The following is a 12,051-nucleotide window of genomic DNA, read 5'->3' on the forward strand; positions in this document are numbered from 1 at the left end:
GGCCGTGCCACCCAGACTGCTCCGAGGACCCAAAGCCCCAGACTGGGCACAGGCCGCCCAGGAGGCTGGCGAGCTGCCCGAGCCCTGTGTTCTCCTCCCTGGCGTCTCTGCTGAGCTCTGCGTGGACCCAGCTCCGCCTGCATCTTGCCACGTGTCCCGTCACGGTGCCCCCCCACCTAATCAGGGGGACGGGCAGGCCCCTGGGGTCACACAGCAGTGAGAGCCAATCTGCCCAGTCCTCCCCTGCCCTGCAGCACTGCACCCAGCTCAGTGTCCAGGGGACGTTCAGGGAGGCCCGTCCCCGGGGCCAAGCAGGCAGCAGGGGCCTCTGCGCTAGGCCCCCAGCAGGGACCTTGGGCCGCGCCCCACGCGGCCGCTCAGCGGAGGGTTTCTAGGAGAAAGGCTGGAATTCCCAGGAAGGGAGCTGCCGGGAGAGCTGGAGGGACCCGCCAGGCCGTCCCGGGCCTTTCTGCCAGGCCACCTGGCACCGTGGCCACCACTCACACCTGAAACGTGCCCCCCCCACACACATGCCCTGACACTGTCCTCTGGAGAACCCTAGTTCCACCCATGGACCCCGACCTGATCCCACCTCCGTCCCAGGGACTCGGAGGCTGAGGCAGGAGGATGGCAAGTTCAGCCTGAGCAATGTATCGAGGCCCGGTCTCCAAATGGAACAAAAGACTGGTGTGGCCGGTGGGGGAGCCCTGGGCAGAGTGTGGGAAGCTCTAGGTTCCTTGTCAGCAGAGAGAGAGAGGGGGGGGAGGGAGGGAGGGAGGGGGAGGGGGGGAGGGAGGGAGGGAGGGGGAGGGGGAGGGGAGAGAGGGAGGGGGGGGAGAGACAGGGAGAGAGAGAGGGAGGGGGAGAGGGAAGAGAGAGAGAGGGAGGGGGGGAGAGAGAGAGAGAGAGACAGAAGGAGAGACGAGAGAGGGAGAGAAAGAGAGGGAGGGGGAGAGGGGAGAGAGGGGGAGAGGGAGAGAGAGAGAGAAGGTGGAGGAAGGAAAGAGGCACAGGAGTCCACTCCTGGGGACCGGGCCTACCAGGCTCCGGGCGGCCTGGCCTTTGGGCTTCCTGCAGTAACTGTTCATGGGGCAGGAGGAGAGCACCAGGTCCCCAGGCCACGTCCAGCCTAGGACCAGGATCGTGCCACCAAGTGTGTGGCTCTCCGGGGGTCGCTGTGGGGTCCCAGGGACCAGGCAGCTAAAGCTGAGGGTTCCTTCGCTCTCCATTCTGGAGGCTGCAAGTCCAAGGCCCAGGTGGCTGGGGTCCACCTCGGGCCCGGTGCCCAGGGGGACAGGGCTCCACCCGCTAGGCAGCCCCCAGCCCCAACAAAGTCTCCAGGCGTCTCAGACCTGGCTGAGTCTCAGGTGTCCCCGACTCGGGACGGGTTCTCTCAGCCGGGAACCTGGAAGCCGGGGTCACCTCCCGGAAGCCGGGGCCACAGGAAGGCCACCATCCAGGGTCCCAAGCCAGCCTGAGGCCGGAGACCTGGGCAGATTCCCAAAGTCCACTTTTTTAGAGCGAATTCCATTTGATTTTAAAGCTTGGAAATAATCCTCTTTGGCTCAAATCCCTGCCCTCTGGGCCCACGTGGTGGGGCCCCTGCCTCCCTGCCGGTGACCAGTGTCACCGTGACCTGAGCCTTGCTGTCACCGTGCCCGGTCAGCCAGGGGAAGCATCTGTGCCCTGGACCCACTCCTGGGGGGAGGGCAGGGTGAGCCAAGGGGCTGGGGTCTGCCCCTCGCTGCCCCCGGTGGCGGGTGGCCCTAGGCTGCACAGCACTTGGCGCTCCTGTCCGGGAGATAGGCAGCACTTGCTGCCACTGGACGTCAGGGATGTCACGGTGGGATCTGGAGGAGCCGCGGGCGTGGGGAGGACGCTCCACCTGCAGGGAGCGCCATCCAGGGAGCGGGAGGCCAGCTCTGCCGCAGGCTGCTGAGCACTCCCCTGGGCAGGTGGGGGCGGTGGGATCTGGAGGAGGGACAGGAGAAGGACAGGGTCGGTCTCTCCCGCAGCCCCGCCCACCGCCCTGAACTTGGGGGGAGCTCACCGCAAGAGGAAGACCCTGGTGGCCCCGGAGATCAACATCTCCCTGGACCAGAGCGAGGGCTCCCTGCTGTCGGACGACTTCTTGGACACGCCCGATGACCTGGACATCAACGTGGACGACATCGAGACCCCCGACGAGACGGACTCGCTGGAGTTTCTGGGGAACGGGAATGAGCTTGAGTGGGAAGGTGAGGGCCGCCGCGGCCGCCCAGTGCCCCACCCTGTCCCCAGTCGGGCTCGCCAGCTGGCGGGCAGCTCCGGGAGCGGCAGCAAGCTGCACAGGGCACTGACGGGGGCCACCCTTGGGCAGGGGCTCCCGCAGGCTGGTGGACTTTCCTGGGGCACATGGCTTTCAGCAGTGGCGGGGCGACGCGCTCCCAGCCTGCCCCTGACGCGGACTCGTGGGGGCAGGTCCTGACCCAGGCGCTGGAGGTCCAGGGAGGGCCGCGGACACTGACGGGCAGGAAGCAGAGATCAGGGTGCCCCGGGCACCAGCCACACGCACGGGGAGCTCAGGAAGCCACGCTGGGAAGGGGCCTCTCACCACCGCGTCCACCCCACCGTGGGACACCGGGCCTTGTCTGGGGACATTTAGTTGTCACTGCTGGTGGGGGGCAGCTCCCAGCCTGTAGCTTGGCAGCCTGCAGTGCCCCTCGCTGCCAGTGCCCAGGACACCACCCAGAGAAGGACCCCGCCGTGTCCACGGTGCCCCTGGGAGACCTGGGCCAGGACCACAGGGTGGGGTCCCTTCCACGGGGGTCAGCACAGGGTGGACGTTGGAGAGGAGACTCTCCAGCGGGAGCAGTGCCACTGGCGTGGGGCGGGGCTGAGCGAGGCCCAGGGGACAGGGGCAGCAGCGGCCGAGGGTGTGGCTTGAGGTGGCCTCGGCCAGGGGCTTGGCTTTGGCCCCATGGGGTGCAGGACAGAGGGTCCAGGGCCAATGAGAGCAAAGGCTTCCGGGAGCCACCAGAGGGGCAGCTGGGGTCAGAGGAAGGGGGGACCTTAGCCTGGAGGGGTGGCCTGCTGGTGCAGAGAAGTGGCAGGGGGGTCCCCTTGGAAGTGGGGCCCGCCATGGTTGCTGGGTGGGTGAGGGGCACAAAGTGCAGAGGGGCCAAGGTGACAGCACGTCTGTGGCCTGAGCGTGGGGCCCACGGTCACGCTGTGACCAGAAGAACACGTGTCACAGCGGTGGCCTTTCTTTTTAAGTTACCGATGGACCTTTATTTTGCTGGTTTCGTGTGGTGCTGAGGGTCACACCCAGGGCCTCGCGCTCTGCCGCTGAGCCCAGCCTAGAGAGGTGGCCATTTTCAGGGCAGTTTGGGAGCCCAGAGAGGGCGGTCCTGTGTGCAAGGTCACACAGCGAGTCCTGCAGAAGCGGGCTCCACCCAGCTCCCCCGACTGGATGAGTACTGGCCACTCTGCTGGCCACTCTCCGCTCCTCAGTGTAAAGGTAACACTAGTGTCCATTAGCACTTGGCTGAGACTTCTGACTCCCAGTTCCCCCACTTCTCCCAGCCCCACCCTAACAGGATCAGTCAGCCGAACGTAGCCTACCTGTGTGAGTGAGATGCCCAGAGGACAGAGGACAGCTGGGTGCTGGCCGCAGGGGACACAGGCCCTGGCCTGTGGCCTTTGTTCCCAGTTGCTGACATCTGTTGGGAAATGTGTGCAGAAAGTGACTGTTTTAAGAGCAAAAAGGGGCTGGGCTGGGGCTCAGCCCGGGGGAAGCACTGGGTTCAGGCTCAGCACCGCATCCAAAATAAATAAATAAAATAAAGTCATTAAAAACAAGATTTTTAAAGAAGAGGGAAATGGCCAGGGTCGGGGGGCGGAGGTGCAGGAGGCCCAGAGCGGCCTGCAGACTGGGGTGCAATCGTGGGAGGTTTCCTGGAGGAGGTGGTTTTGAGCCAGGCCTGGGGGAGGGGAGGAAGATGGGGACACAGCAGCCAGGTGGGAGAAGCCACGTGCCCCCGGCAGCAGTGGGTACCGTGAGAGGGAGGCCGGAGGGAGGGTGGCGAGATGTCTGGACTCCAGCAGCCCTTCTGCTCACCCCGGCGTGCTTCCAGATGATACCCCTGTGGCCACTGCCAAGAACATGCCCGGTGACAGTGCAGACCTGTTTGGGGACGGCGCAGCAGAGGATGGCAGTGCCGCCAACGGGCGCCTGTGGCGGACGGTGATCATTGGGGAACAAGAGCACCGCATTGACCTGCACATGATCCGGCCGTACATGAAGGTGGTCACCCACGGAGGTGAGCCTGGTGCCCTGGGACCCCTGCCCCCCTGTTGTCCAGGAATGCTGGGCAGCTGGGGGCCCATCAGGGGGCCCCTCTGGACCCTGGTTCTTCTTCTGCTCTCTGGGAATTCTAAGCCTTCATCTTGCTGGAGGAGGGTGGGCTGGCTAGGACAGGGTGGGTGTGGCAGATACACACGTGGTGACCAGGACAATGGCTGCGGATCTCCAGCCAAGGCAGAGACTGCTTGGGGGGTTCAGCTCCCTGCCAGGTTGCTGCGGCTCAGGGCAGTGTCTTACCGAGCATGTGGGTGGGGGAAGGGGGACTGATGCCACAGTGGCCTGGGACGGCTCAGAGCTTGGACAGCACTGGCCAGGTGTGCGGGGGCCTGTTCAGCCACTCTGACCGCCTCTCCCCAGGGTACTACGGCGAAGGCCTCAACGCCATCATCGTCTTTGCAGCCTGCTTCCTCCCGGACAGCAGCTCCCCTGACTACCACTACATCATGGAGAACCTCTTCCTGTAAGTCGCCACCCATCCCAGCAGCCAGGCCACCGTGCTGCCAGACACCCGGGTCCGTGGGCTCAGGCCAGGGAGCCCGGTGCAGGCTCTGGGAGGCTCCGGCTGGCACCAGGGAAGGGCATGGCTGCCACAGACCTTCACCGGAGCCCCATTGGCTGCCACTGATCCATGGCCTTCCTCCAGAACCTCCCTATCCCCACCACCACCTCCACCTCCACCACCACCACCATCACCATAATCACCACCATCACCATCACCACCATCACCACCATCACCACCATCACCACCATCATCACCACCACCACCATCATCACCACCATCACCATAATCACCACCATCACCACCATCACCACCACCATCACCATCACCATAATCACCACCATCACCACCATCATCACCATCATCACCACCACCTCCACCACCATCACCACCATCACCACCACCTCCACCTCCACCATCACCATCACCATAATCACCACCATCACCATAATCACCACCACCTCCACCACCATCACCACCACCTCCACCTCCACCACCACCACCATCACCATAATCACCACCATCACCACCACCACCACCACCATCACCATAATCACCACCATCACCACCACCACCACCACCATCACCATGACCGCCACCATCACCACCACCACCACCACCATCACCACCATCACCAACATCACCATAATCACCACCACCACCACCACCACCACCATCACCATCACCACCACCACCACCACCACCATCACCACCATCACCACCATCACCACCACCACCATCACCACCATCACCAACATCACCATAATCACCACCACCATCACCACCACCACCATCACCATCACCACCATCACCACCATCACCAAGACCGCCACCATCACCAAGACCGCCACCATCACCATGACTGCCACCATCACCACCACCACCACCACCACCATCACCATGACCGCCACCATCACCATGACCGCCACCTTCACCACCACCACCACCGCCACCATCACCATGACCGCCACCATCACCATGACCGCCACCTTCACCACCACCACCACCACCACCATCACCATGACTGCCACCATCACCACCATCACCACCACCACCACCATCACCACCACCACCACCACCATCACCACCACCATCACCACCATCACCATCATCTCCACCATCACCACCACCACCACCACCATCACCACCACCACCACCTCCACCACCACCATCACCACCATCACCACCTCCTCCACCACCACCACCACCACCACCACCACCACCACCACCATCACCACCATCACCAACATCACCATAATCACCACCACCATCACCACCACCACCATCACCATCACCACCATCACCACCATCACCAAGACCGCCACCATCACCACCATCACTATAATTACCACCATCACCACCATCACCACCATCACCATAATCACCACCACCATCACCATCACCACCACCACCACCACCACCATCACCACCATCACCACCACCACCATCACCATAATCACCACCATCACCATCACCACCACCACCACCACCATCACCATAATCACCACCATCACCTCCACCACCACCATCACCACCACCATCACCACCATCATCACCACCATCACCACCACCATCACCATAATCATCATCACCACCATCACCACCACCATCACCACCGTCACCATAATCACCACCACCATCACCACCACCACCACCATCACCATAATCACCACCACCACCACCACCACCACCACCATCACCATCATCACCATCATCACCACCATCACCATAATCACCACCACCACCATCTCCACCACCACCACCATCACCACCACTATCATCACCACCACCACCATCACCACAAGCACCTTCACCATCACAACCATCACCATCACCACCATGACCATGACCATGACCATGACCACCACCACCATCACCACCACAAGCACCTTCACCATCATAACCATCACCATCACCACCATCATCACTATCACCACCACCATGACCATGACCAACACCACCATCACCACCACAAGCACTTTCACCATCATCACCACCATCACCACTGCCTTCACCGTCATCACCATCATTTATTGAGCTCTTACAGTGTGGCAGCACGAGGCGAGGCACTTCCTGTATGCCAGCATGGCCCATGTTGACCACAACCCTAGGTGGTGGGTCCCATTGCCTCACATTCTATAGGTGGGGAATCCAGGCACAGAGAGGTCATGAACCACCAGGGACACACAGGGCAGCCCCACTGTGATGGCCAGGGCTGATTGGTGGCAGGCACCCAGCAGGTAACGCTAAGAGCGCAGGAGTCATGGCGGCTCTTACCTTTGTTATTACTAAGATTTCCTCGCAGAGCGGGACTGGGCTGCCAGGCTGGACCCTACACAGAGGAGGGCTTGGTGAGGAAAAAGTGGCCTGGGCAGTGTGGGGGCGCCCATGGCGTGGGAGGCCAGGGACACTGCTCCACCCACGGCAGCGCCTAGGATGCCGCTGCAGGAGAGACCTGGCCCCAGAGTCCTCGGTGACAGGCCGACCCTGACCTCGCTCCCTCTCTCCGGGTCTCCTCCACCCAGCTCTCTCTCCACCTTCGCCCGCTCTCCACGTGCCCTTGACCCCCAGGGCTGTCAGCAAGTCAGACACAGACGTCCCCGAGGGCAGGCCAGGGCGCAAGCAGCCGCCCATGGCCTTTCTCCTGCTCCCCCCCCACCTGCCGTCCACATCCACCGTTGCCCAGCCGGGTTGGGGGGCTCTCCACGGAGGCTGGGAGGCCCCTCAGACCAGAGGAGGTGCCCACGAAGGCCAGCGCAGGAAGTTGCCCACGTGTCCCGGGGCCCAGTCTCCCCAGATGAGAGGCCGAGGCTGGGGGCATTTATGTGAAATCACACAGGGAGAGGCGGGCCTCCAGCCTCCAGAGCAGGTGGACTGTGTTCCCACGCAGGCCTCTGTAGCTGTGGATGGACAGGGCCACATCCATTCTTAGGGTGGGTCTCGGGAAACCTTGAATGAGAGTGTGCACACCAAGTGACTGGCACCTAGTAAATGCTCAATAAAACAGCCGCGGCTGCTGTGGGGCACCCACGGCGTCTCCCCAGCCTCCAGGACAGGGGCCAGCCTGTGCAGACCCGCCGGCCCGGCCAGGGCGGCCCCGTGGGTGTCCTCACACTGGGCGCCCCCGGGCGCTGCCCTGTCCCCCCGCCAGGTACGTCATCAGCAGCCTGGAGCTCCTGGTGGCGGAGGACTACATGATCGTGTACCTGAACGGCGCCACGCCCCGGCGGAGGATGCCGGGCCTCGGCTGGCTGAAGAAGTGCTACCAGATGATTGACAGGAGGTGAGGGCCGGCCTGCGTGCAAAGCCAGGGTGGGCAGGTGGACGGCGCTGCGGGGCTGCCGAGGGAGAGGGAGCGGGGAGCAGGTGGAGTCTCCAACAGCTACGCTGCGTCCTGGAGCCCAGATGGGCCGGCCTGGCCCCTGGGCCCAAACAGGAGTGTCCAGACCCTGCCCAGCGTGGGCTGGAGTCTGTGACTCTGGCGTCCTCGGCAGAGTGAGGCCCAGCCTCCACCTGCGTCTGCGCAGAGCGTCTCCCGGGGTCTGTGCCCAGGTTCTCCCTTAAGGACAGCAGTCATTTAGGATAAGGGGGACGCACCTTTGCTGTCCCTTTAACTGCACGACGCCTGCTGTGAAGGCGCTCCCTGTGCAGCTGCCCTCAGCCCTGGCGCCCCTGCTGCTGCCCATCCGGAGCCTGGCCTCCAGGGCCTCCTGTAGGAAGGTCCTGCGGGGCGGGTCCCTGCACGGGCTCTGCCCCCGGGTGGCTCCTCCTCCTCAGTCCCTCCAGCGGCAGTGGCATCAGAGCCCTCTCCTTCCGCAGGAGGGGGAGGGGCGTCCCGGCTGGGAGGACAGGCGGGGCCCTGCGCCCAGCTCCATGTGACCAGAGGCCACCCTGGCCCTCACCATCCAGGACACTGGATGGTGACAAGTCTCAGCAGCTTATGCCTTGCCCACCAGGCCCCTGGCTACTACAGTGGGTCCCTCCCAACTCACAGCCCTAGGGCAGGCCACCAGAGCCACGCGGCCAGGCGGTGGGTGGCCCTCCCACCTCCCCAGGGCTTGCCCGGGCTCACTGGTCTCCTGTGCCTCCCACACAGACTGCGGAAGAACCTGAAGTCCCTGATCATCGTCCACCCCTCCTGGTTCATTCGCACCGTGCTGGCCATCTCCCGCCCCTTCATCAGGTAAGGCCAGCGGCCAGTGGCCAGCGACAGGCAGCGGTGGGTTGCAGGGTGTGTCTCTAGCTGCCCTTGCCTTGACCAGGCTCACCCAGTGCACAAATCCCAAATCCAAAATCTAAAGCCCCGCTCCTCGTTCAGTGGAATGAGGCTGCGAGTGGCCATCTCCATCCCGACCCCCGACACTTCTCAGTCAAAACGCAGATTCACCAAAAACAGGATCACACATATGCAAATATTCCAAAATGCCTTAAGACTGGAGTCTGGAACACCCCCTCCCCGCACTTGCTATTTTCCTTTGGTTTTCTGCACTGGGGTGGACTGGGGGCCCCCGCCCGGCTGGACCCCAGCCCTTTTGTCTTATTTTAAGTCAGGGTCTTGCTTAGTTGCTCAGGGCCTTGCTGAGTCGCCCGGGCTGGCCTTGGACTCTCGATCCTCCTGCCTCGGCCTCCCAACCACAGGGAGGACAGCCACGGCCGCTGTGCCTGGCCCCACTTCAGACCTCCACCTGGGCGTGCGGGCAGGGCGTGGGCCCGCAGGGGGACTGGCAGCCACCGCGGCTCCACACACTGAGCGCCGCGCACTTCTCACCAGTTGCGACCGTTACCCGAGAGGCTGCTGTCAGGCCCCAGTCTCGGGCACAGGGAAACCGAGGCCCGGGAGGGTCAAGAACTCACCGAGAGTCAGATGGCCAGGCCACTCGGGAGGCCAGCCTGGCTCCACCCACTGCAGAACCTGCGTGGGCCAATGGGTCCCCTGGACAGTGTCACCCAGCCAGCCCCCTCCACGCCTGGGACCCTCTGGGCCGTGAACCCCGGGTGGGCTGCGGCCCGAGACCAACTCGGGGGAGCTGCTGCGCTCAGTCGCGGTCAGTCCAGCCAAAGATACAGATGAAAACCCGAGAGAAGACGGGAGGAGGCCCCGCAGAGCCCACGCAGCCCGTGTCCCCTCTGGGGCTCACTCGGGGACCCTCCTCACTCTCCCAGCAATGGGGCACCCAGGATTTTTGTCGGGGGCCCATGCACACAAGGCAGAACCCCTGTGGGGCTGACCTTGGCCAGACTCCAGCTCCGCCAGGGTCCCACGAGTCCCATGTTTAGCAGGGACCCTGTGTCAGGCCCCCAGTCAACAAAGACCTGTTACTAGATGGGACGCTCCAGGGCCCCCAGGTCACCCTCCTCTGGACGGTTTGGACCCAGCGCCCCAGGTCTGCTGAGTGACCCCGGGCCACGTCCCGCAGGTTCAATTGACTTAATTCAGACACTGAATTCAACCAAGGTCCTTGGCTCCCTCAGTCTCAGGCTGAGCCGCTCTGGGGGAGTTAGGGGGGCTCTGGGGGAGCTAGGGCCGGCCCTGCCCCTGCGCCCCCAGCTCAGGTCTGCCTCAAGGGCCTGTCAGGGCGGCTCCTGGGGCTGATCCACACACCTTTATTTGCATAACATGCAGGTTGCGTGTGTTTATTTTTGCGCTGAGCAGATCACGCTAATGACCGATTTCCCGAGGAAGGCCGAGCGTGCCCTCCAGGGTGGGGGCCTGGCGCCCGCCCTGCGCCCCTCAGGCTGCCTTGGCTGGGCCTTTCCCTTAACGGGGGCAATTCTGTCACTTTGGGTTTCTTTTCCTGGGTCTCTTTGGGGGCTCCAAGGAGATGGTGGGCGCAAGAGCTCCCCAGGAGAAGCCGGGAGCCCGGAAGGGCAGCTGCAGGCGGCCGAGCGCCCACGGTGCTGAGGACCCGCTGTCCCGTCGGGGCAAGCTGGACTGAGCGCCCGGCCTGGGTGGAATGTCCCCCAGTCCCCTCAGGGAAGGAGACTCGGCTCCTGATGGTGGGGTGGCACTGTGTCCCTGTCACTGTGAGGCTGGTGCCGGCCTGGGGAGCAGCTCCAGGCTGTAGTGCTGACTGATGGTCTAGGACTCTCCGAGGCGCTGGGGGAGCGCGCCGAGATGGCCGGAGCCGCGGCCTCTCCAGCTCCGACCCACGGAGGCCCTTGGCCCTGTCATGCCACCTGCTGGGGCCTCTGGTCCTGGGACACTGCTCCAGGGGCTTTCAGATTGCGAAATAAATCTGAAGTTCGCAGAAGCGTCCTCCTTGCCCCGCGACACAGATGGCCACTCAGCAACGGCCAGGAAACATCTGCAGAGGTTCTGCTCCTGCCCTGGCCCTGGGCCTCCGCCGGGCACAGGGTTCTTCTGTCCCCAGAGCCCTCCAGGAAGCTGAGCCGTTTCCAGGGGACGTCCAAACCCAGAAGCCCAGACACAAAGCCCTGCGGCCGCCCGCCCGGGCCTGGCCTTCCTCCCACAGCCCAGTTCTCAGTGACGACTTTGCTATGCCACCTTGAAAAGCTTTCATGGCGTTTCTTAAATTTAACTTTAATTAAAGGAAAAAAACAACAAAGCAGCCATGAGTCCGAGCCCCGCGCTGCCAATGAGGTGCCTCCTGGGTTGCCGCAGCCGGAGCCCAGGCTCCAACAGGAAGCGAGCACTGTCCCCAGGACGGGCTGTGACAGCTGGCACATGCACTGGCAGTCCGGTGACCGGAGGCTGAGGCAGGAGGACGCAAGGTCAAGGCCAGTCCAGGCGACTTAGCCAGACACCATCTCAAAATAAACGAATAAACAGGGCAGGGGCAGCTCCGCAGTGGGCTCAGCTCCTAGCACTGAAAAGGAGGAGGAGGAGGAGCAGGCAGAGGCCTGCAACCGCTTCCCGTGCCCGAGTGGCCGTGGTGTCCTCGCGGGCAGCGCCTCCGAGGAAAAGCATCCCTGGGGAAATCGGCCGAGGAGCAAAAGCACTGCAGTCCCTAGCCCGTCCCTGGCTGGGCAGTGCTGGGCTCCGGGGAGGGCTCCTGGGCTCTCTGGGCACTCAGACGCCCCCCGTCCTGCAGTGTCAAGTTCATCAGCAAGATCCAGTACGTGCACAGCCTGGAGGACCTGGAGCAGCTGATCCCCATGGAGCACGTGCAGATCCCAGAGTGTGTGCTGCAGTGAGTGTCCCCCACGCTGGGAGCCCCTGGGGTCCGGCCAGGTGTGTGGGGGGGAT

At 63.4% G+C, this 12,051-nt stretch overlaps 1 protein-coding gene across 5 annotated transcripts in view; it reads left to right on the top strand.

Annotated features, from left to right (window-relative positions):
* The window catches only part of Atcay (ATCAY kinesin light chain interacting caytaxin), a 29,090-nt gene that overhangs the window by 9,930 nt on the left and 7,109 nt on the right, over window positions 1-12,051 (top strand). For 4 of the 5 annotated variants that reach the window (XM_078033707.1, XM_005332033.4, XM_078033708.1 and 1 more), the window contains exons 4-9: window positions 2,016-2,237; window positions 4,116-4,301; window positions 4,703-4,805; window positions 7,996-8,127; window positions 8,941-9,027; window positions 11,897-11,995. In XM_078033707.1, coding sequence (XP_077889833.1) covers window positions 2,016-2,237; window positions 4,116-4,301; window positions 4,703-4,805; window positions 7,996-8,127; window positions 8,941-9,027; window positions 11,897-11,995 — 829 coding nt within the window. Of the gene's footprint in view, window positions 1-1,610; window positions 1,715-2,015; window positions 2,238-4,115; window positions 4,302-4,702; window positions 4,806-7,995; window positions 8,128-8,940; window positions 9,028-11,896; window positions 11,996-12,051 lie in introns of those variants that run through there. The other variant, XM_078033711.1, reaches the window with a different exon arrangement.

The sequence above is a fragment of the Ictidomys tridecemlineatus genome, chromosome 2 (genome assembly GCF_052094955.1).
Source record: "Ictidomys tridecemlineatus isolate mIctTri1 chromosome 2, mIctTri1.hap1, whole genome shotgun sequence".
NCBI lineage: Eukaryota > Metazoa > Chordata > Mammalia > Rodentia > Sciuridae > Ictidomys > Ictidomys tridecemlineatus.